The sequence below is a fragment of the Fonsecaea multimorphosa genome (genome assembly GCF_000836435.1).
Source record: "Fonsecaea multimorphosa CBS 102226 unplaced genomic scaffold supercont1.26, whole genome shotgun sequence".
NCBI classification, from domain to species: domain Eukaryota; kingdom Fungi; phylum Ascomycota; class Eurotiomycetes; order Chaetothyriales; family Herpotrichiellaceae; genus Fonsecaea; species Fonsecaea multimorphosa.
This window is the reverse complement of record NW_015971660.1, coordinates 309035-332607: the sequence shown is the minus strand read 5'-3', so window position 1 is coordinate 332607 and position 23573 is coordinate 309035. Positions and strand designations below refer to the sequence as shown.

Below are 23573 nucleotides of genomic sequence, written 5' to 3'. Positions count from 1 at the left end.
ATCCAGTAGTTCACAAGTATACTTTAGTATTGATCACGCAACGGTGACGCAGTTAATGAGAGGATGCGGAGAATGTCGGAGACACACAAGGGACCCAGGCATAAAGGTATGTCAATGGAATAGGTGCCAGTCGAGAAAGCCAGCAACTCGAACGCTTACCTACCTAGCCCAGGTACCCTAACAAAGCTACATCATCCAATGGGTGCCAGTTATCATGAGACACTGGCTTCTGGGACATGGTGGAAAAGAAAGAGCGCCGCACCACCGGGGTCTGGGTGGCTGAGCACTGATGGAACTGCCTGAGCCATCATTATTATTGCACGATCTCTCCTGAGTCTTTGGTAAGCTGGCAAGGCTTCTGAAACGTCGTCGTCATAAGCTCACTCTGGGCCTCTTATGCCCAACTTGTGCTTGGTTGGGCTGGGAAGTTCGACCAGCCTTGGTGGAATGCTGGGACGGCCGTATGAGCTTACGGCCCCTTGCCACTTACTCTGGGACAAAGTCCCTCATATCAATCCACCCACATATTTGTAGTCACGAGCTAGACTGGCATTAACAGCGCCTCGAGATAGAATGCCAGGTCCTCAATAATAAAAGAAGAGCGTTGAACAATATTGCTGTCAATCCTGTGAGAATGCTAATGGCCGGGGACTATCACGAGCTATTGAAGCACTCGAAGATGATTAGGGGATTTCTCTTTGGATGGCTGATTGGGTCGGTGACCGAGAAGGGTCATCTGAGGGACTCGAAGCGAAGATGCACATCCTCAAGAAAGGGCAGGTATCATACTCCACGACTTCGGCCGGAGGAGCAGCTCAGCGACTGCGGGGCTTCCTCTGCCTCTTCATATGCCCAAGACACACAGTTCCATTAACTTCTCAGTGGTCAGAGATGTTTGAGTTTAAAGTACTCGGATTATCAAGCTGCAGGGCGTCAAATCTCCATCGTGCGAACAAGTACGAGGTACAGCCAAGGGACTGTATTACCCGCAGACGACGCTGGAGAGGATTGTTCTTATGCTATTCTAATGGAAAAGAGCGATAGAGTTTGTATACTCCGACCTCAGCGAAAGAGCTAATAGTTATCGCTGTAGTACAAGTATTCCATACCGAGAGCAAGATGTCACCAGCACAACGGAGACGGGGAAAAGCACTTGACCAACCCCCAGAACAGGCATCAGGCTTGCCTCCCGTGGAGCCGACTTGACGCCTATTCGCCCCATGACCAAAGCCGAACAATCCGCGTCCTTATGCCTCGTGCGTCATTCGACCAGGATCCTGCTAATGCCAACCTTGGAAAACACCTCAGCTCTCGTAAGTTGTGGACCAGCCGTCCTCCCGCCAGCCCATGACGGGGGTTGGTGGCTCCTAGACCCTTTGCCTGAGAAATGTCCCGCTAGAAGTTACCTGTTGATTGGAAATACACGTCTCCCACGCACCAACCCGATCAAACTCGACCCATCTGACAGGCAAGCATCAGGCTGACCTAAACCAAATGCTTCATTCCTGTTCGCGAGCGAGTTTGGGAGACGCCGCCCCAACCACCCCTGTCCGCCCTAGACGGATCAGCCGGACCCTTCTCTAGCACATTTTCGGCCTCGAGCAATGTTCCGAGTGCACGGAGATGCTTTGCCTGAGCGAGTAATAAAACATATGGCTCGTTGCCGTCCTTTCGTACGATTCGACGGAGCAACATGGGGGGTGGGCGAAACCGCCTTTTCTGTCTGGCTGATCTTCCCTATGACTGTTGCTTATGTGGATTGGTAACCGGCCGTGAGGCGCTTTTAATCACCCTTCCGACCTCCCCTCCCACGCTTCTTATGATTAGATCTCCGACTTTCCAAAGTCTTGCCCTCTTGCAGTCCTTCGACCAAGCATAAGACATCTGCCTTGGCACGGTTTCCGAGATCGAGAACAATATCGAAACGTACCAAGAAGAGAACACTCGATAACAATTACTGGAACACGTGCATCCCAAGCACCTTGCCCGGCCGATACTTGCCAGACCAGCCATGGCGCCAGTAATATGGGGGCTCGACTTAAAAGACATCCATTGGAGGAAGTTTGGGAGCGACTATATGTGGAAGAATAAAGACTACCACATGAGACGGACCAAGTTTGTGATCTATCAGCTTGCTATGATATGCATGGTTGTATCCGAATCAATAGGCACCGCTGCCTTGACGGGTGAGCATCTGGACTTGTCTCGATCCGATTGAAGACATTTCTGACTCTCCGGATAACAGACTATGTGAAGCAACAGTCTAGGATTGAGAGCTTACACTCCTCGGCGTCTGTGCACAACGACGACTTCGTCGGCGTTGCTTCATACAATATCTTCTGTGGTGTGGCGGTCGCCACCGTCTTTGGGGCTGCGTTTTTCTTCGATCTCTTCTTCCCAGAGCGCTTCGAACCAAGGAACATTCGATGGTCATGGAGGCTCAGTGCAGTTTTCGTGACGTTGTGTACGATTGGTGATGCATTGGCATTCACAGTCGTTGTGGCAACCGGCAAGTCCTGGATTTCGGCCGACACCGAGGACCAAGAACAGATTGCTCAAGAAAAGATCAATCCGCCGTTGGTCTATCGACACAACGGTAGAGCCATTGCCGCGACGGTATTCTTGTGGCTCGGCTTGTGTGCAACGGTGGCTAGGTGAGCTGACCCAGCGACCCTCCTGCAAGAGGAAGACGCTAACATATAGCAGCTGTATCATCTTGTGGCTCTACTACCAGCATCACGACACCTATGGACCAAAATCCCACACTGCCCGCATGCGGGATGAGGTTGACAAGACCATTTTGATCAACGAGCGAGCCCGAACTGGCATGAGCTCGCGAGAGCAGATGGCGGAGCAGATGGCTTTTCAATCAATGTAAGCGCTTGTGACTACGTTGAAGTGAATTGGACCACGATTCTAATGTCTTCGCCAGCCCGTACAAGCCTTGAAAGCCTCGCTCTTTCCCCATCCATGGGGAAAAAATTACAATCTTAGCCAGCAATCAGCAGGGCCCGACCGGGTCTCTCTCATTCTTCTCACAAGTGAAGCAGGGGCAACATTTGGGAGTCTCTGCCGGAACTCGCGCCCTTGTAGAGGGAGACAATCGTCGAGCCCACAGTGGTCGTGCGCCGCGACGATCCAAAAGACGTACCGCTTTGTTTCTAAGTGGTATCCACATAATACGTCAAGCATTTAGCATCTGTGATGGCGTTGTGCGGAGAGGCGCAATCTTGGACGGCGAATGACACAACCAAAGGGTGTTCGCAGGCGCCAAAAGAGGATTCATCAAGCAGGATGGCAGCTTGGGCGGACTGGGAAATTTTGGGGAGCATGAAGGACCGGAGCGGATCGTCCGGGAAGAGGACGACGCGTGGAGTTTGGTGATCATGGACCAGCGGATGGTATTCGTGAGCGTTTCTCCCAGGGGGTTCCCATGGGCACGTATTCATGATGTAGTTTTATGACCGTGAAAGGAAAAAGATTTGCAGTGAGATGATCAGATCTTCCGGCTGTCCCCGGCCTCAGCCTTGCGACTCGTCCGCCTCGGCAGGCCTACCTGCATACAGTCTAGTGCAGCCTTAGGAAAGTCTTGGCGGTTCCTGCTGCCACCAAACTTGAAGCGTACCTAGGTAGCTCATCACCAAAGGCTGAAACGGACCACCAGAATATCTCATCTTCAACAAGCAAAACAAAGAACATCCTTGATGGCAACATGTATTATCATCGAGCCTCATGTTGAGAGATAGAATCTCGTCTCCGAAACGTCGATTGCACTCCTCTCCAACAAAGTGCCTCTCAATGTCCGACAGAAAATTCCAGCTTGGGCCAAGAGGATGATGTACAACCAGAATGGCGTGTTGATGAGAAGCGAAGTGGTTGCAGATTAAGCAACATCAACCTGCACTCGTCTGTCTCTCAAAGCTGCCTTCAACTCCTGCCATCCGAGGGACTTAGAGCCTCCTACAAGCTCAATATTAGTTCTCCTTCTTCTCTACCGCTTGCGAGAATCCATCCACCTCTGCCTTGCAAAGCGAAGAACCTAGTAAACCCCTATGCTCCCTAGACCTTCACATCTGTGCTTCGCTGACGTCGCCTCGTGGCTCTTGTGCTTTCACGCGCAACCGGGGATCAGTGCCCAGATATGATCTGGTGCTCTGGAGAATCCTTTGTCGGACTTGTTCAAGACGCTGCAATCCAGGCGGGAGACTTTCTGGCATATATCGATCATCTGAAAGATATGGAGTCGGAATCACACTTGCCCTGGGCTGTAGTTCGTCTTGGCCCAACGTTTGGTTATCTTGCGGAGTTCCTCCTTGAATCTCTCGGATGCTGGTCACCCGTTGGGCTTCGGCCATGCCGCTTCTTGACCAACCGTCTTCGGATGTGCAAGTGTCGCTAGGGTCTCCACCAGAGATATTGCACGGCGATCTCTCATCACTTCTCTCCGACCTCCAAAGGTTCAGCAACCCACTTCTTGAGGGATTATCCTGCGGCCATATGCACCGTCCTGGATGTTTGCGACACCTGCCACACACAGGTTTGGCGCCGTCACAGCCTTTTCGAGATGCAATGCATTGTGTGCATCGCGACCTGTCTAGGGTACTTTTACCCCTTTTGCGGTCACGACCAGGATGAACGGGCCCAGTGCCTTGCTCAGGGGCTTGAACTTGGTCAGTATAGGCTTGACAGCCGCTATGTCTCGCGGGTTCATGATTTTGATGGACATGCTTACTTTGGTCATCAGGCAAATCTCCCTCTTGGCTGCAATCCTTGCTTTGATGACGACGAGTGCCGGATGGACAAGTCGCCTCACCTTCTGTGATTTTCGAGGGCGCGACTGTTTGCAAAGACTCGCCCATTCCGATTGGTTCGTCGTCGTTATATCTTAGTGTGGCATTGAGAAACTATCGCGCTAAGTGGATTGATCTTCCTTGGCCGCAGTCCATCGAATACCAACGGTGACGAGCTCAAGGCAACCCTTGGATGCCACAATTGGTCGCTCTCGAGTACTCTGAAGCGAGGAGGTCAAGGTTGAGTACCCACGGCAGTGGTTATTACCTCCGGTATAAAGAACGAAAACGCCAAGATGAGGAGGATGAGTGATTCAGGAGGAGAGCCCATCGCAGACCACGAACAGAACCAAGATACTTATGAACCCAGCTATCCTGTGCTCCCCAAGCCACAGGTCTTCGATTTCGCAGCTTCGAGGAACACATTTGGAGCAGAGGATAGGCTCGCAAGCCAAGTGTATGGCTCGTTCTGCGTTCAAAGACATTTCCTCCTGTATGCTTGGAGGAAATGTACCGCACCCACAGCTACGGCCGCTTTTGGTTTAGATTTTGGTGCCCAAAAAAATGGGGATGGTGAATTTTCAGGGCTGGATGCAGCACCAATAGGGAGAGAGTAAACAAGGCAATGCCCAGTAAGGAGAGAGTGCAAGTCAAATCCAGAGCCGGCTATATGGTTGGCTGGAAGGTAGAGCTTGCTTGACATGAGAACACCATACTTGCTGGACGTCACTAGAAGAACGTTTCTACTCGTTAGTGGCTTCTCTGGGGGGAATGGTCTTGACATAGCCCCGTGCGGAAGAGTGCCCAGCGAAGAAGAGCCCGAGCCTCAAGTCGCTGTAGTGAAGGCAGTAAGGACTGGGGTAGACACTGGCAGAAGTGGCTCTGGAATACGCAGTGGGAAGAACTAATTCGCAACCTTGAAAAGACGCAAGGGACAGGGACAGGAGGGCATAACCAGTATACTCCCTGAAGCGTACAACACCCTCAATTAAGCCTCTTGTTCCTCGCAGTACATAGCTAACTAGGGAGCACACTTACTCAGTCCCTCGTGCGACTCAACGCACAAAAAATGATCTCCAACACCTGCAGAGGCAAGGCATCTTTCTCGGCAGCTTTCTCAGCCAACGATATCCCTCAGCTCCTTTGACGCATGAGGCTGCGCCCTTTTGCGGATTGTCACCAAGGGTGGATCCTATCGACACCTGCGACAAGCTGTGATGCAAGCCAAAGGTCACCTCTGACGCGGGCAGCCCGGATTCCCATCACCACCCGCTCTCCCCTTCCCACATGCTATGTAAGTCGCCCACACCCTTGGATTCTACTACGCTCCTTTGAGACATGGCTAACGGACACCTTGCATACAAATAAGCAGAGGACATGGAGCAGGGTCCTAGTAGTGCTAGTTTGCGGTCGCATGATGAAGGACAATGCTTCCGCTTCGACACTTGGATAACTGCGGACTCTTGTGGTTCCATCAAGGAGGCTGCCCATCAGCGCGGCTCGTTATCTCGGGCGCGGATGTGGCCGCAGGCTCGGACAAGTTGCTGGCTTGGGAAGGTTTGCTTTGGACATTCAGGGTGCTGTTGGACGCGTCGGCTCTTGAGATGGATGGACGAAGCTCATGAATGAGTCGTCATTTCGCTCAAGCCAAGGATGCAACTTGCAGCTTATTCTCAGAGTCCTCAAAAGGTTCCTTTACTATGTGGGTCACCAGGAAACCTCATCGTTAATTGACCATTTTGGTCCTGCAGCGGCTATGTCTCCAATGCCGCCAATGTCCGTGCTCATGTCCTTGAATGTCGGATTTACCCTCTATCACAGATCCTTAAATTGAGGACTATCTATATCTATGCGGGACAAAACCTAGCATACCAGACAATCCTTGGCAGCGACAAGACTTCCAGACCTTGCCCGGGAAACAATCGCACAATGTCTACCACCGTGACGACAAACGCTCCGGCGGAGGCAGAGTATGAATACTTCTTCCGCGACGGGACGATGAACAATAGGCGGAAGATCCTCCGCGGCGAGGAGGCCGTCGAAACGTTTGACGAGATCCCGCTGGTCGATGTCAGTGGCATCTTCAGTGACAAATATGAAGAGCGTCTGCTTGCAGCCAAGAAGATTGCCGATGTGTGCAAGACCGTTGGCTTCATGTACATCAAGAACCACGGAATATCGCAAGATTTGATCGACAAGGTATTCGAGCTTTCTCGCAAATACCATGCACAGCCCCTTGCCGTGAAGAAAGAGCAGGATGTCTACAAGTCCCCGACGTTGCGAGGGTATGAGATCCATTACACCAAAACGCCCGACGGCGAAGCAGGTGAGATTAGTCCCACTCTGTTTCCAGCGCCGACAGATGTGTTGATAGTGTCTCGACAGTCAAGAAGGGATCTTTCCTCTACAGCTACGAGCCCGAAAACGATCCGCAACCGCCTTCTCTGACTCCTGAACAGCGCGAGCAATGCATTGGCATCCACAATCAGTGGCCGGCGCAATTCCCAGAGTTCAAGACTACGTTGCTGCAATACCAAGCTACACTTCTGACACTTGCCCGTGCCTTACTGCGAACGTTTGCCCTGGGACTTGGAGCTGATGAGCATTATTTCGACTCGATTGTTACTGCACCTTTCGTCTCGATTATTCTCCAATACTATCCGCCCAGAGCGCCCGGTTCCACGGACCTAGACGGTCTAGGCGCGCACAGCGATTTCGAAAGTATGACCAGTGCTCGACATTCTCCATTCACTGCCTCTACAGCTTTCTGCTATTGTGACTGACACTCTACAGCGTTTACCATATTGAACCAGGACATGGTCGGAGGGCTGGAAATCCTCAACAAAAACGGGATTTATGTCCCAGCCAAGCCCATTCGGGGGACCTTTGTCGTGAACGTGGGAGACTTCCTACAAAGGATCTCCAACGACACATTCGTGTCGACTGTCCACCGAGTCCGCAATGCGTCGGGGGTAGAACGCTACTCGATTCCATTCTTCTTCAGCTTCAACATGGACGCTGCAGTGCCGGTGAGGGAGAGCGCATGACATTTTCCACAGGGCCAAACATTGATGCGAAGTCAAAAGGTCATGCCAGCCTGTACGTCAGAGACCAACCCGGCCAAATACGAGCCAAGAAATTTGCACGAGGTAGGTATCCCAAGGATGAAGGGATGAGGAAAATGTCGCTGACTTTCCAATGACAGTATACGGCCCTGAGACGCAAGCGGCAAAGGGAACAGCACGAGAAGGGCATCCATGACACCCTTGGTTAGCATTGGTAGTTCGATCAAGCTGAGCAGGGGCTAACTTCTCTAGTCGTTGAGATGTAGTGGGTGCTACTAGAGGACAATTCAAGTGCTTCGACAAAAGTCTTAACGATCTCTGGAATCCGCAGGGTGCCTTTGGAGGCAGGAACGTCGGCGGTGAAGCATGTCGACACGACAAGGCTGAACCCGAGTTACTTTGAGAATGGGCGAGAGAAATGCTTCAAGGTCAGATACCAGCCTCCACAAGGCTCGCGGCCCAAGGCACGTTGCATGGCGGAAGAGAAATCATGCGATCCCAAAGACTACCTGTCTCCATAGAAGATAGAGTTCTTCTCGACGATGCCTCATCTGCAAATTAAGACGTAACACAAATTCAATAGCACCAGTTTCGTACCAAAAAATTTCGTCCGATTGTTGACTCAGCGAGAAGTTCTAGCAACCTAGGTAGGTGAGTCAAGGAGGATAATTATCAACCCACCGAGCCCGCTTAGGTAGCCACTGGTGACTATCTACTCACGCACTCCCGTCTAACGTGCCCACACGGCCTACTCCGCGATCGCCCGCAGATCACCACGACTACCATCTCAGACAGGAAAGGAAGCCGTAGAGAGGAAGCGACGGATATATGACCGATCAATATAAGGGACAGCCGAAAACGGGGTATAAACCATTGATATTAGTAAGAGCAGCCCTTTTGATATTTCATATCTCCTCCGGAATCTGGAAACTTGGAAATTTGGGCTGCCACTCCCATCCTTTTTCCTCCTCTTCAGTGGGAAAAGTACAAATCACTCAAAAGATGCATCTCGCAGCTCTATTGGTCATTCCGCTCTTGACCTCCGTCGTGCAGAGCAGCGATGGCACGTTCTTGGACCAGGCTATCAAGTTGATGGAAGAAAGTCCGCTGGTGGACACGCATATTGATCTCCCCCAGATCATCCGAAGCTTGAGTATATAAAAATGTTCTATTCGTGACTCATTGCAAAACACTATTCTGACGGGGGTTATTTATTACCATGCAGACCGTCGACCACTAGATGCGATTCCGCAGCTGAACGGCTCTTTCCCCGGCCACGTCGACATTCCCCGGATGCGACAAGGCCGGCTGGGAGGGGCATTCTGGACCGTGTGGGCGCCCTGCTACGACGTGACGGAGGAAGACCCGGGTTCTGATTTCAACACGCCGACGAACCACCTGCGCGACGCGATGGAGATGCTCGACGTCATCCAGAACATGATCGCCCGGCACCCGGAGCACCTCCAGTACGCCAGGTCGACGGCCGAGGTGTGGAGCGCGTTCCGAGCCGGCAAGATCGCCTCGCTGATCGGCATGGAAGGCACGCATGTGCTGGGCAACTCGCTGGGCGCGCTGCGGCTGTTTGCCCAGCTGGGCGTCCGCTACTTGACGCTGACGCACACCTGTCACAGCGCGTTTGCGTCGTCCGCGGGGCCCGGAACCCCGATCGACCCGGTCCACGCGGGCAACTCGTTGACTGCGCTGGGGAAGGAGCTCGTCCGGGAACTAAACCGCGTGGGCATCCTGGTCGACCTGTCCCACACGTCGGACGCGACCATGCGGCAAGCCATCGAGCTGTCCGAGGCACCGGTCGTCTGGACCCACGCGGGCGCCCGTGCGCTCTGGGACCACCCGCGAAACGTGCCGGACGACATCCTACGCCTGATCGGCGACGGGCCGGGCAAGAAGGACGGCGTGATCCAGTCCATCTTCTTCCCGCCCTTCATTGGGCCGAACCCGGGCGCCAACGTCTCCCGCGTCGCCGACCACATTGAGCATATCGCGGGCATTGTCGGGAGGAATCGCGTGGGCATCGCCTCCGACTTTGACGGCATGTACATCTCGGTCGACGGTCTGGAGGATGCCAGCAAATACCCCAATATAGTAAGTTTCCTTCTCTCCATGTCATACGCGTATCTTTTCCGCCCCTCTGCTTACACAGGCCAAAAAAGGTCGCAGAGCTTCTGTCCAGAGGCTGGACGCCGGAAGAGATGAAGGGCGTCATGGGCGGCAACTTGATGAGGATCATGGACAAGGTGGACGAAGTCAGTGAGCGATTGAAGCATCAGCTGCCGTCCTCGGCCATTTGGGAGAAACGTCAAGACCTTCCCGCAACGAAATGGGGCGGTGGGGGGATCCAGACATACTGGCCCAGAGACGTGAAGGAGGCGGTCGAAAAGATGACGGTGCGCCACGACGAATTGTGACGCAGGACTACAGAGGATTGTAGAGAGATAAACGTCCTCGTCAAAGGCATGTGCTGTATGTGCAAAATAGAGTGGTGCGCAAGGCTGAAGCGAGAATGCAGGGGCGGGGTCTCTACGGAAAAAAAACAGTGTCTTCCCAGATTCACTTCTAGCAAATGAAGGAAGAAAATGTAAACAATGAGCCAATGACAGAAAAGAAATCGGATACCACGATGGAAGATAAACTCGGACAATACGCGACAAAAGATTCTGTTTTATTCTCGAAGCTCCCTTGCCGGGGAAAGACTATAAAACCCTTGGCTCTTCACTGGATGGCCGAGAACTTCGTCGGCACCAGGAAGCTGCTGGCGACTTTCGCGTTGATGGCCCCGTCCTTCTCGCTGGCGGCCCTGGCCTCGATCCACTCCGGGTCGGAGAAGAAGGCGTTCCACTTTTGCTCGCGCTCGGCCAGCGATTCCCACGCCAGCATGTACGTCAGGTCATTGGCGTCGGGGCCAACGAGCGTCGTCCTGTCATCAGCCAGCATATTAGTTTCAGATATGGGTTCTACGGGTCTGGCTTCGCGTCCGCTGGGAGAACGATTTCCTCTTTACGGGCTATGCAGACGTACCAGAACCCCAATTGCTTGATTCCATGCTTCTCCCAGATCCTGAGCGTGTGGTTCTCGAACCGAGCAAGCAGATTTGGCAGCCGTCCAGGAATGGTGGTATAGATGCGGAGTTCGTAGATCATTTTTGCTAAGTGTCTGCGAAACGATTCTCTAGGGAGACGGAGCGCAGATTGGTCGTGAATCTTTTCTTTCCGCTGAGATGGATAGCTCTTTTCAAAGATGTACTATCTCTGCCTCAATGTAAGACTCGGGCTCAGTGATATTAATACTTGCGCATCTATGCGGGGTAAATATCAGCGTACGAGAATCGCACTGCCGGCCGCGCAATGCGGGGATCAGGACCGTTGTCTACCTAGGTAGATTAGAAAGCCTTACTCCAAGTCGCAGGTTCGACAGGGAAATGAGAGCGACGAAACATGATCCCACAGGTCTGGCGGCTCCGTGGGGGGACCCCGCTCGTCGGGGGATTGGTTGTAGAGGACGAGACTAGGGCACGCATCAGTACCCGAGGACATGGCGTCGTTGTCGACACGGGGCGTCGGCGAGAAGGAGATCTCGGATATGAGCAAGCGGATGAACGACACCAGGCACCCGGTGGGTGGCCATTGGACTATGATAGAGGAGGAAAATCAGAGGAAGAGGAATCGGACTCTTTCCCTTGGCCACGGATGGACGCTTGGATAAGCCATGGTAACGCAGCTCAGCAGCACGGAAATAGCAGTAATAGCACAAAAGCTCGTAGATGCTGGACCCAAAGAGTAAGTACTGAAGTCTCGAAGCAAGCACGTTCCCCAGATGCGATGGTGCAACGTGCCAGTGGTATCATCAGCAAGGACACTGTGCAGCAGTTCAGAAGGAGCGTCCGCTGGCCCGACGATCTGCCGGGAGCTGAAAGAGCTGCAGCATCAACATACCAAAACCTATTCCACGGTGAACAATCGTCTTGAAATTGGCGACAGCATGGTCGAGAGGGCTGTCCAAGTGCAATCACATCGGAAGAGAGTTGAAAGAGACAACCACAGCACTGCTCCAAGACACATCCAAGAACAGTGGGAAAGGTAATCGACGATGCGAAATCTCCTGGACTCCCTGACTCCCTGTCATGGGCAGGACAATGGCAGGAACCCATGACCGTGCGCGTGGAGCCTCGAGAATCCAGCAAGTGGCAGCTGCAATGGCGCCGACCACCATCCGCCGCCCACAACAAGTGACTTCCTGGTCTCATCTATTAGCGACACTGTTTCTCAATGTCGGCTTCTGGGGTCTAGACCCTGAACCCGCGGACTGAAGACCTCTTGCTGGATGGGCTGGAAACTCTTTTCTGGACGACAAGGTTTAGCAAACGCTTGACTCTGCCTCCATCAACCACATGGCTTGGCGAGTTCGTGTCCGGTGAGAAATTGGAGCGCCGTGGCATCGTAAACGAGATCCTCGCGGCGTGTGACATGTGGCGTGAGAAACGTTGATTCGACGGTCAACACGAGCGCTGTTGGGAACACTGATAAAGCACAGGTTGATCCCCCGAGCCTGTCGTGTTGTCTCGACCTCAAGATTTTCTTTCGAAATTGTTGTGCTCAGCGAACGGCCGTCGAGAGACCTGACACGATATTAGCATAAGACTGGTCTGGAGAAGATGGGGTCTTCAAATCCACTCCAGCGCCTGGTATCTTACGCACTGCCAGGTGCATTCATGCTTACCAGCGTAGTATGTACGTCGACCGAAGCCCAGACAGCGCACGTTTGTGAAAGACAGACACCATAGTTGATGCACTAACTGAACTTGACTTGACAAGGCCATGTCCAGACAGCCATCTTTCATCCAGGGCTCCTCTTCAGCCAATTCGCCCGCTACAAGGAAAAGGCCTTTGCCAGCCTCTGGGCCATCGGCGGCTTGATCTGTGCGAGAGACACGCCCGCATCTCTCGGTCCCATCCTTGCCCAGAGCCGCGGCGTCATCCTGGACGTCGGTCCAGGTGCGGGACACCAGCTGTTCCGCTTTTCGAACCCGCAGGACATCGAGGCGATATACGGGGCTGAGCCTGGCGTGAGCATGCACGCAGCTCTCGGAAAGCGCGCCGAGGAAGCAGGCCTGGGCGACAAGTACCACGTCTTGGGCTGCGAAGCTCAGCTCGAGTCGCTGGTCCCAGCACTTGCGAAAGCCGGGGTTCTCAAGCCCAGCGATACCCACGGCGGAAGCGGCAACACACCCTTTGACGAGATTGTCTGTATCCGCGTGCTCTGCGGGATCCCTGATGTCGACAAGGTGACAGAGGGGCTTTACAGCCTTCTCAAACCAGGCGGCAGGATGGTGGTGTGCGAACACGTGGTCAATTCCGGTGATGCGACCAAAGGCGGCACGGCAGTGGGTCGCTCGCTCCAGAAGTTCTACATGTGGATTGGGTGGAGCTCCATCATGGGCGGCTGTGAGCTCACCAGGGACACGCTGGCGAGCCTGCACAGAGCAGCACAGCGAGATGGCGGCTGGGACAAGGTCGAGGTGGAGCTCTGCGATCCCTACAGCACGATTCCGCATATCGTGGGGACATTGGTGAAGCGAAGGTGAAGCGAGCTGAGGTTTCTGTGGTCTGTGTTCTATCAATTGTACACGAGGCTATCTTTACTCGGGGGTGATGAAGAGTAGTTGACCCGGTTGATGAAATGAAAGCAGTGAGCCAGACTTCTTGAGACAATATCCAATTGGTTCCTGGGTCGTCGGCCAGGGACGGAGATGGATGAAGAACAGGGCATCTTGCGAGAAGACTATTGCTCCCCTACACCCATCTTAGCGTCTTGCACAATCCATATTACTTGAGGCAAATACAGATGACTGACAGCATGCGGTCCGACAAAGCAAGCCGCAACGCGCATCCCTTAGTTTGACACAGTATCATCGATGTCCCGACAAGGCTCATCAATTATGAGCGACCGCTGCCTCTCCTGGTCCAGGAGCACCAGGCCCGGCAGCTCCTCCATCAGCATGCTGCTCATCTCCATGTTCTGCTACCACCGGTTCTGGCCGTGGCGGCGTTGTTGAAGTTGATGAGGGCGTGTTAACTCTGAAGATGTCGGGATAATTCGCATCGTATTCCTTCTGCACTCGATCATACATGGCATAGAGACTCTCACAGTTCTCTCTCGTCACCGTGCCTCCGGAAGCGACTATTCGTTCCAGCCTGCCGATCTCGCGAAGAACGTCCCTCAACCCACTGGCATGCTGGTAAAGCCTCGCCGGCAACCCCTGACCCTTGATAATCGCCAGCACACCGGTGATGACCCCGTTGACCGCTCCAAGAACCGCAACTGCGTTCTGGTATTGGTTCCCCGCTGCGCCCAGAGCCACAAAGACGGCCGAAAGAGCCGCTTGGACAATCAGCAGCACGTTGATGGACCAGTTGATCATGTGGTACTGGACCATGGCGGCGCGCTCGGCCGAGTGGACGAGCCAGTAGAAACCCTTGGCTGGGATCGTGGTGCCGCGCTCGACGTCCATGAAGCTGCGAAACTCCTCTGTTGTGATGGGATGGTCGGGCATTGCGATATTTGTCGGGGTTGGATGGTCTCAGCCTCAACCCCGGGTTCAAGACGGCTGCGCAAGGCTGTTCCTTTTGAAAGAGCTGGCAAAGATGATACGGTGCTCGTTGAATAAGGATTGTTGAGACTGTATGACACTGATAGCGACGGTGACGTTGACAACTGACAGCACGGTCCTCTGCAAAAGAGTGTTCAAACACACAGTAAGGTGGTGGAGAGCTACTCACACAGTGTTCAAGCAGAATGAGTCTACACGACGCCAGCCTCTGGAACTTATTGGGTAATATTTGGTTATATACCGACCGTGGCCATCCCTCCTGAACGCAGCTGAACCCTCGAGGTCCTAGGACGCAGCACATTTCGCGCCCTAGGATCTCACAAGAACTGTCGCTCCGAGCCTGATCTGCAGTCCACGATGGCTGAGGAGCTGAAATGCAAAGTCCCCGGAAAATGAGTGTCTAGCGTCGAGCTGAAGAAAAAGAACCAATCGCTACAGAAGCCAAGTCAGGCCCATCCGGTCGGGCTTTGCAGCCACCGCCTCGTAATATGTGTCACTCATGGTCAGCGGACCGTTTTCAGACCTTAGAGCCTATCAGCCTCTCCGTTGAATCAGTGGTTTTCCTGTGCTTGGCACAGAGTCGTGGCTAGGGAGTTGTCGAGCCTCCGAAACACGAGGTGAGAATCAACGAGTTAACTCAGTGGGTGATGTGCCTGCCTCGCATTTCGCTGCATACCTACGCATCATCTACCAAACAGTCGAGTTCAAGTTGGGTTTAGGATATGGTACGCCAAAGCTTACTATGTTACAAAGGGGTCTGGGGGACTGTTGGTATACAACCAGAAGAATACTGAGTGTCTAGAAGGGCTAACTCCACATGCCCCATTGGTCCCAGCACGTCCTAATACCAGCAGAGGGTGAGAAGCGCAAGAGTATACATGAAGAGGCTATTGGAATCAACTGTGTATCTTTCATTTCCCGTCCTGGTTTAGGAAATTACCTGTCTGCGCACGTTCGTCGAGGATAAAATATTCAACCCGTCCTTCCAGAAGGCTGCCATGTGGGCCGTGAGGGGATTGACTCTCGGGAAAACGAGCCACTTTGCCGTCGATGCCCTTGAAAAGTTGCTGCGCCATGACGCTGGCGGTTCCAAGGGCTCTGGTGTCTATCCCCGAAACAAGGGAATATCTTCTGGCGTCATTGTGTCGTTCCATATATATATCATCGGTTTCAACTGGCTCCGACGGAACTCGCACCACAACGTCCAGGAGCGGGGGCAGAGGAGGCGTAGGCGGAGCAGTGACATCTGCGGACAAGCACCTTCGACAGTGTCTCGGTCGAGTTCCCATACCTAGGTAACATTGACTGTCCCAGGTAATTATCCCCGTGAAGCAGTGCTGTTTCCTGACTCGGCATTGATTGCATTATCATACCGCAATCATTCTTCCAACTCCCCCAGGGCCTTCAGCTCTGCCTCAAGCTCACTCAAATCGTACCACAATTCTAGACTTTATTCCGAACACGACGTTCAGATGGCCTCGCATGTGAAATAGATATTCGTCCGCGAGCCTGTGCAGATTCTTTGCGCTGCGCTTGGCGGGCAGACATATTCCACGAATGCCAGCTCATATGCAGCGACCGTCTCGTTGTCCGTTTCCACGTCCTGTGAACGCCAAAGGAGACGCGGCACATGGATAGCGAGGTATGTATCTTCCGGAGTCTGTGCGAACGCCTGGCGCCGAAAGGGCCGCAATCTCTGCTTGAAGCCACACATCTACCTCACTGAGCCGGGCGTTGTTCTCCCTCGCCGCTCTGAGGGCTTCGAGGCCGCCACGGAGTTGGAACAAAAGCTCCGAGGTTGATTTTGGAATGGTGGCTACCAGTTGTCCAGACTTTGAAGAGGTGAAGCAGATGCAGATTTTGGGCACCAAGGAGCTGAAACCTGTCCAGTCAATGTCCTCATCCATGCTCATTTCGAGACACTCCTGGAAGGAGCAAAGGCCAGCAGCGGCGGATTCCATGTCGAAAGGCTACTGTCTGGATTTGGGCTGGGTGACAAGGAGTGAGCGCTGCCACTGGCGCGTGCCTCGGCAGCGCATCGAGGCTTTGGGTGATGGCTCGGAGTATTTTCAGAGGTGAGCGATGCGAATGGATGCGGAAGACCATTCTTACTCGGCCGGTATTTCATATATATAGTAAATGGTGTGGCAGAAGTTGTAGTAACAGACGATCGAGTGTCGTCTCACTTCGACGCGGGCGTGATCAACAAGCTTTCAGACCTTGTTGCCGCTAGTGGCATATATTATGACCGGTCCAAAGAAGCGATCAACAGACTCTGGGAAGGTCAGTGTGTGCTCCTTCGCTTGCAGCCAGTGCATTCTTCATGGAAGCGTTATGCCGACTGAGCACTGAGGAGTTCCATACGTCGAGTACTGCCATTGTGGACTAATGCCGCCGGAGTAGGGCATGCTTCATAGAGGAGGGGTCTTGGAGGAGTGCCACAGCGTGAGTCGCAGTGGAAACGACGACGACTAATCATTGCTTTATATGCCAAGCTCTATGAGCGCTGTTCGAATATTGATCTTTTCGCAGTATTGGCCGTCTGTTGGTCATCTTTTTCGGCGACTTGCGGTTGATGAAAAGATATGGCCAACCATGTCGCACTTTTCTGACGGTGGAGCGGTGCTGGAAGCATTTGGTGGCTCTCACTGAGCTTTGAAGTGGCAGCAGCGAAGGTCTTGAAAGAAGACGACATTCGGAGAAATCATTGCTGGGTTTGGATTTCAAAGTAGGCAAGATTTGCAGGCCATCTCTCGGGGCTGAAAAGCTCTGAGACGCTTTCTTAACTCACAAGAGGATTGAAGAAACAAGACCAAACCTGGGGAGTAAACTCCGGAAGGGTCTGTCTGTGGCTGGAAGAAACGATCGAGATGAAGAGGCTCGACAGCGAGATTTATAGGCGGAGAGAAATACCCGCGGAAAGGGCAAACCGCGACAGCACTCCATCAGCCGTGACACCGCTCTTTCGTCTCTGCTTTGACATATATGACAAGAAGGTCTAGGGAGCTCGCGGCCTACCGAGCCTAGTGTCAAAGCTGTGGCTATTGACAATCCACGGCAACGACCGGTGGCAACATAACCTTCACCGCGGGAGTGGGCCAAGGAAGGGACACGACCTCTTGAAGATGGATACAAGAGCAGATTCCTCACCGCATCTCTTCCCCGGAATATTGAAGTCACAACTAAGTATGCGGTGAAGAACAGTACGAAGGAAAGCTGTGATGTCAAGCACATCCGCCCCGCAGACATGTTAGTGAACTAACTGTTTCAGGAAGCTCGCTCCTTTCCCAGACACAAGGCTGAGACCCCTGATGGCCACCGTTGATATGGTGGAAGACGGCGGTGTTTGCTGCTCTGCATTATGCCGTCAGCTCGACGGAGGAATTGGCACAGCGACCTCTTGGCTATTGTCTCGCAGGTGTAACACGACATATCTGCGGTGGACTTTGCCGCTCATTGTGCGTCATGACCTCCGCCTTATGCTGGCACTTTGAGCGGGAAAGAGATACGTCCATGTACATTCTAACACGGGGTTTCAGGTTCCTGCACGTCGCGACTCGCTTTGGTATTTGCAGCTATCACTGCAGGCCCATTGTAGACCAAGGGCCTGAGAAGGTCGATGCCATCCTTCATGATTTTTGGTCTACGGTATCACCCCGGGGGCTTGTGCATCAACCCTTCCTATAGCTTAATGACTGGTGTAACAATCACAAAGCTGGAACATTCTCCCTTCCGTGGCCCCAAGAGTATGTACGGGTCGTGATTACTGACTCAGGTCCATTGGTTCACCATCGGCATTGCCGCCGGTTTCTGTCTTGACCGTCTCCACAAAGTCCTTGCGCCGACTCCCAATGCGTTCATCCTTGAATTTCTGGATCTGCTCTTTAACGTCGGTTGCTACAAACTATAGTCAGCATCATCAAGTTCCAGAAAACGGAATGACATTGATCCTCGCAGAACGCATCAAGTTTTCACAAAAAGGGGACTTACCAGGAATGACGTCTTCGATCTTCAGCGGCACTCTGTTGAATGGGTCGTGAGGGTCACTCAACAAGTGGCTCCGTATCGTGCTCCTGTCAATAACAATCTTCGATACAGGCAGCCTCACAGGGTCTTCCATGAGTGTGAACATCAGCGGATCTAGGAATTCATCGGGGACTTCTCCCAAGTCCGCATCCGCAGCTTCATCCTCTTCCTTGGCCTTGGCAAATTTTTCTATGAGACGTTGCCACCTATTGAGCTCTTCGGGTGCCTTGAGGACAAATTTGCGCATGATGTTGCCGGCGTTGGTGAAGTTTTCGGGCTTGTATGATCGACCATCCCGCGCAACGGCGAGGATGAAGTTTTCCCGTTCGCTCAGATTGAGGTAGACGTCGACGATCTCACTCAGCAGAGCTTTTGGGTTGAAATTATATTCCTGCAAGTTTTCGACTTTGAGAGTCGTGGATTTCGGTCCGACCATCGCATCAAGGTTGTAGTCCAACATGTCCGCCAACCGCTGGACAATTTCGGGCATTGTGAATGCGTCAGCCAGAGCTTCCGTGAAGAGCTTCAACATTGCCACCGTCTCGTTCGTCAGTTGCATATATGATTTTGCCTTGCTCTTTGCCGCTTCCAGTGCTTCCTCCTTTTCTTTTCGTTGCTCCTGATCTAGCGACGTGCCAGCAAGCGAGAGTTCTTTCGAGATGTCGTAAATGGTATGAAACGCCGTAAAAGATTCATCCAGCACGAAAGTCACATCATTCAAGAGGAGGTTAACAAACCTCACAAAGAATTCCATGTTAACTTTTGCCTCTCTCAGCAGATTATCGCGGTACACGGCGTTCGGCCAAACACACTTGATGATCTGGAAAATCTCGAAGCGCACATTGAATTTGTCGAAAAACTGGCCGTGACCGCCCATGAACTCCGCCTCTATAAAGAATTTCATCAAAGAATGCAGCAGGTGCTCAGTCGCAAATGGCATGCTGTTGTATTGATCTGCAAGTATTCCCCTTCCGCCTTGACGCCAGGACCATGTTCCTCGAAAGAGGATGGTGACCAAGGATGCTTTCAGATATGGGTTTTTGATGTATTCAGAGTTGCGCAGAAAGGTGATGCAGAGCATTATCAGCTCGTCCGATTGCGTTGATGAGATGACTTGGGGCATGTTGTACATGATGAATCCAAAATTACTGCTGATAACATCCAGGAAATATTCAGGGAGGTTCTTGAAGGTCTCTGGTTGCTCGGGTGGGAGAGGAAGCGTCATATTCTGCTTAGGAAATTGACGATGGGGGGAAACTTGGCGAAGGATCCATACAGTCACAAAGCGCATGAACTGCATCGAACGAGTCTGCGCAATTTCATCAAGGAGCACGCCCTGAACAGCGTACTTGTAGGACAAGCCCTTGTCGTGCTGATCCTTGTACTTCTTAAGTGCATTCTCGAAGATCGCCAGCTGGGCAGGGTTATTGACGTATTTGTGTCGTTCTGTTTCGAACATCTCAATTTGTTTTGCCATGTGCTTCAGGTCTCTATCCATGTCCTTGAGCATATTTCGGGCGGCTTCGCTACCATAGTAATGCGCGGCCACGGTGAGGAAAAAGCATTCTGAGATGAAGTTGTTGGTGCCTTCGAGCTGGTCCTTGTAAAACTCATCAGAGTGCTCTTGATCAGCGTTGATCTTCGTTTCCTCCTTGATGTCAACCCGAGGGTGCCTTCGAAGATAGTCAATGTCGACGCGGTCCATCTTTGAGAACTGTGCATCCATAAAGGGTTCACACAGCTGGTCCAAGATCGTGGTGATATTGATCATGAAACCATCACTCGAGACCGTCGCTTTATCAACACGCATGGCGCGGCGTTTGTGATTCGCATTCACCACAAGAGCGAACCAATCCAGCACACGTTCTCGAGCTTCCGGAGAGGCGCGCACCAGTGTATTGATGATATCAAATAGTTCGGTCTGATGGGACCTCAAAGACATTTGAAGTGACTGCTGAGAGTTCCGAATCCTTCCTGGGTCCATTGTCTTAGGGCCAGAGAAGTACTGCTTGGTCATTTCCGCTTGCAGTGGCGACAACTGGAAAAAGGGGCCAAGCAGAGTGGCAACCTCCAACTGGGCAGCCGGGACTGACTTATCCACAAACATCTTGGACTCCGTGATTGCAATGGCCACGGGCTTGTATCTAATGAGGTGTCGCAGCATGGCAGTATAGCGTCGATAGTCGGAATCCATGGTCAATTTGGCAAGCCGCCGACTCAGATTCTCAACAGCGCCAACGAATGCACCCTTGATGGTTTCATCCTCGTCGAACCTTGTGATGACTTCCGTGAGGAAATCACCACAAATACCCCCATCCTCGTCTGGATCGGCCAGAAGGTGGTCCGCCAGTGCGGCGACCCCATCGTATTCTGCGCCGAACACGTCGGGTGTCGTGACGGACAATATGCACCAGCTCATGCAGAGTCTTCTAGCCTCTGAGATGATGGTCCATTTCTTGTTCTCGGGTGTCCGATCTTTGACAGCCTTGCTCATTCTCGTGATTCTCTTCCAGCAGCCGAATAGCCAGTCATGCGGAGTTAGTTTTCCCAGATCTGCGCCTGCTTCCATAATTGCCTGCTCTAGCAGATCGGTACTCAGTAGCACTGGTTTGCCTTCTGCCTCCAACTCTTCTCTAAGTTGTGCAAGAACGTGGAGCTGCTGACCGTGCATATCTTTCGTCTGTTCAGGGTTTAGACTGAGACGAAATATATTCCTCAAGGTCCGGTCTTCCCACTGTTCGATGGACTCATTCGGCCTTGAACTCTGTCTTGAACTTGGTCGTTCCAGGCCGTCCATCTCTCGCTTCTGGGGCGTGACATTTGCCGGAGTGATTCGTATCCGGGTTGTAGGTGGAGGGGACGGCTCTTTCGTGACAGTGCCAGATGGTGTTGCCGATTCGGTGGGTGTTGGAAGGGCAGGAGAGTCGACCTGGGGTGTCTCTGGTCGCGACGATGGCGTTGAGTCGGGGCCATCTTGGGAGGGACTTGAGGCTGCGGCGACAGCATCTTGCGACTGCGGCGGCGGCTGTGACTGCTGCAGTTTCGCAAGTCTCTTGTTGCGGATCTAATCCATGTTAGAAGATCTTGATGCGTGAGCATCTCACGCACCTTATCCGAGTCCATAGAAGGGTCCGCCATAGTTGTGGTGTTTGTGGATGACAAAAGCGTCGGAGGGCCGCAGGCGATGTTCAAGTGAGGTTTCGCGAAGGCCGACAATTTGGGGTTCAAGTTGACGTCGACGTTGGTTCGAAGGGACTAGAATCAGTCACCCACAGTGGACCGGAGATAATAATCCTGCAGCCACCGCGGCCTGGCCTAGTGAGCCGCCCCCCGCGCAACTCAGTTTGCTGAAGCGGTCCTCAGCGCTTTGCTGCCTGGGCCTTTGCCTACAGGGGAAGATGGTCTGCTATACAGAGGCAGTAAATGATGGGGGTTTGAAGTAGCACACTCTTTGCTTCCATAAAATAACGAATCTCTGGAATGAGATAGACAGTGGACCGCAGCCAGCCCCCTGGCTGGCCAACAAAGGCACCACCAACACCAAACAAACGATGCACTCCTCTAAGCAAGCACGAAAAACAAGTCATACATTTCCGCTCCGTAACTAGTACTGGCGATTGACTTTCAACTCGTCCAGCCGGCGGCAGCCAGGCATCGCCATGTCCCTAGCCCTCTTTAATCTGTTCTCGTCTGTAAAGAAGAGTCCTGTGGCTTCATTAATCTCGTGCCGCTGCCGTTGTACCTCACTCTCGCATTGATACTTCAATGTTGAGACGTAATCCACTTCAGCCCGTTGGTCCAGTGAACTGAATTGTCTTGACGTGTATCCCTCCACCTCCGCCGGATTCAAGAAATAGTCAATGTGGTACCTAGGCGTCACTCGATGCATCGTGTTTGGCGGAACCGGGGAATCGTATCGAACGTGTGGGCCTGAGTTGGAGGATCCAGTAAAGAGTGATGACAATAACGGAAGAACAAAGAGTAGTAGCAGTGGTAATAGTTGTGTCAACGCTGATAAGCCTGTTGGTGCGGTCTCCGACTGCGCATCTCGCGGCCTCCCTCGCGGTCTGGTGCCGCCCATGCGATGTACTGTGAAACCCGGGCCGCCGCCCATGTTAAAGACGAACTGAGGACCCCCAAAGCCGGCACCTGCTGCTCAGGTGAGTAACATCTTCATGAGACAGTCGAACGCCGGAGGACGTCTTACCAAACTGGAACCCTGGTCCCATGCCACCGCCGAAGAACCTGTTGAACAACTCCTCCGGCGATATCTCATCTTCGTACATGGGTCCTCTCCCAGGCGATCTTGCAAAGCCACTAAAAGGACTGGCTCCCGCGCCTGCGGCACCACTGCTGGAGAAGCGGTTATCGGGATCGCCACCGAACTGATCGTATCTCGACTTCTTGTCCGCGTCTGACAGTATTTGGAATGCGCGCGATACCACTGCTAATCGTCAACATTTTAGCCTCCAGCAACATACAAGTGTTCTCACTCTTGAAAGCCTCATCAGCACCTTCATATCCATTTTTATCGGGATGTGTCAAGAGACTGATTTTGCGGTACGCCTTCTTAATCTCTCCGTCACTTGCTGTTTTCTCGATCGCCAGGATCTCGTAGAAAGCCGTAGGACTACATTTCCGTATTCTTATCACTTCGGCCTTTTGTTGCGGGGTCCATTTTCGCTCTTGGTTTCCTTGATTGTGTTCTCTTGAATGGGCAGAGCCGTTTGCCCTCGCGTTGGAGCCAGAAGCTGATGCGGACATGCCGCAGGATCAAGGGACTCAAGGAACTCAAGGGTTCGTACGCAGCCCTCACTAGGTCAGCGAGTATATAGAGGATCAGAGAAGGCAGCTCAACGAGGCTTTGGCGCGTTCGTTCGAGTTTTGGAGGGGTTTAACTTTTGAGCAAAGGTGGTCAAAAGCGAAGTCGCAAGTCCGCGCCGAATAATGGTGGGTGGGTTACAGTTTGTAACTGGAGGCGCCGTTGCCGAACCGCAGCCAGAAATGACGTTCACTGTGCCTCGTGCTTCTCTTTCAACATCCAAGCTCTCGAGGTCCTCAACCGTC

General features: G+C 52.8%; 9 protein-coding genes across 9 annotated transcripts; 4 read left to right on the top strand and 5 right to left on the bottom strand.

Moving 5' to 3' along the window:
* Nucleotides 1–2011: 2011 nt before the first annotated feature.
* On the top strand, nt 2012–2878 carry Z520_09872 (uncharacterized protein; the record flags this gene model as incomplete). Its single annotated transcript, XM_016780366.1, has 3 exons — nt 2012–2186; nt 2246–2654; nt 2707–2878. The coding sequence occupies 3 exons, from the start codon at nt 2012–2014 to the stop codon at nt 2876–2878; spliced, it is 756 nt and encodes a 251-aa protein (XP_016628609.1).
* Nucleotides 2879–4067: 1189 nt separating this feature from the next.
* On the bottom strand, nt 4068–4355 carry Z520_09871 (uncharacterized protein; the record flags this gene model as incomplete). Its single annotated transcript, XM_016780365.1, has 1 exon — nt 4068–4355. One exon carries the CDS (start codon nt 4353–4355, stop codon nt 4068–4070), a length of 288 nt encoding a protein of 95 aa, XP_016628608.1.
* Nucleotides 4356–6719: 2364 nt separating this feature from the next.
* On the top strand, nt 6720–7837 carry Z520_09870 (uncharacterized protein; the record flags this gene model as incomplete). Its single annotated transcript, XM_016780364.1, has 3 exons — nt 6720–7116; nt 7176–7511; nt 7584–7837. 3 exons carry the CDS (start codon nt 6720–6722, stop codon nt 7835–7837), a joined length of 987 nt encoding a protein of 328 aa, XP_016628607.1.
* Nucleotides 7838–8857: 1020 nt separating this feature from the next.
* On the top strand, nt 8858–10281 carry Z520_09869 (uncharacterized protein; the record flags this gene model as incomplete). Its single annotated transcript, XM_016780363.1, has 3 exons — nt 8858–9008; nt 9081–9958; nt 10027–10281. 3 exons carry the CDS (start codon nt 8858–8860, stop codon nt 10279–10281), a joined length of 1284 nt encoding a protein of 427 aa, XP_016628606.1.
* Nucleotides 10282–10585: 304 nt separating this feature from the next.
* Nucleotides 10586–11013, bottom strand: Z520_09868 (uncharacterized protein; the record flags this gene model as incomplete). The annotated part of the gene is made up of 2 exons (XM_016780362.1): nt 10586–10790; nt 10892–11013. The coding sequence occupies 2 exons, from the start codon at nt 11011–11013 to the stop codon at nt 10586–10588; spliced, it is 327 nt and encodes a 108-aa protein (XP_016628605.1).
* Nucleotides 11014–12524: 1511 nt separating this feature from the next.
* Nucleotides 12525–13454, top strand: Z520_09867 (uncharacterized protein; the record flags this gene model as incomplete). Its single annotated transcript, XM_016780361.1, has 2 exons — nt 12525–12600; nt 12685–13454. 2 exons carry the CDS (start codon nt 12525–12527, stop codon nt 13452–13454), a joined length of 846 nt encoding a protein of 281 aa, XP_016628604.1.
* Nucleotides 13455–13802: 348 nt separating this feature from the next.
* Nucleotides 13803–14423, bottom strand: Z520_09866 (uncharacterized protein; the record flags this gene model as incomplete). Its single annotated transcript, XM_016780360.1, has 1 exon — nt 13803–14423. The coding sequence occupies one exon, from the start codon at nt 14421–14423 to the stop codon at nt 13803–13805; it is 621 nt and encodes a 206-aa protein (XP_016628603.1).
* Nucleotides 14424–18243: 3820 nt separating this feature from the next.
* On the bottom strand, nt 18244–21644 carry Z520_09865 (uncharacterized protein; the record flags this gene model as incomplete). The annotated part of the gene is made up of 3 exons (XM_016780359.1): nt 18244–18377; nt 18471–21570; nt 21615–21644. 3 exons carry the CDS (start codon nt 21642–21644, stop codon nt 18244–18246), a joined length of 3264 nt encoding a protein of 1087 aa, XP_016628602.1.
* Nucleotides 21645–22110: 466 nt separating this feature from the next.
* Nucleotides 22111–23270, bottom strand: Z520_09864 (uncharacterized protein; the record flags this gene model as incomplete). The annotated part of the gene is made up of 3 exons (XM_016780358.1): nt 22111–22655; nt 22714–22950; nt 23000–23270. 3 exons carry the CDS (start codon nt 23268–23270, stop codon nt 22111–22113), a joined length of 1053 nt encoding a protein of 350 aa, XP_016628601.1.
* Nucleotides 23271–23573: the final 303 nt, after the last annotated feature.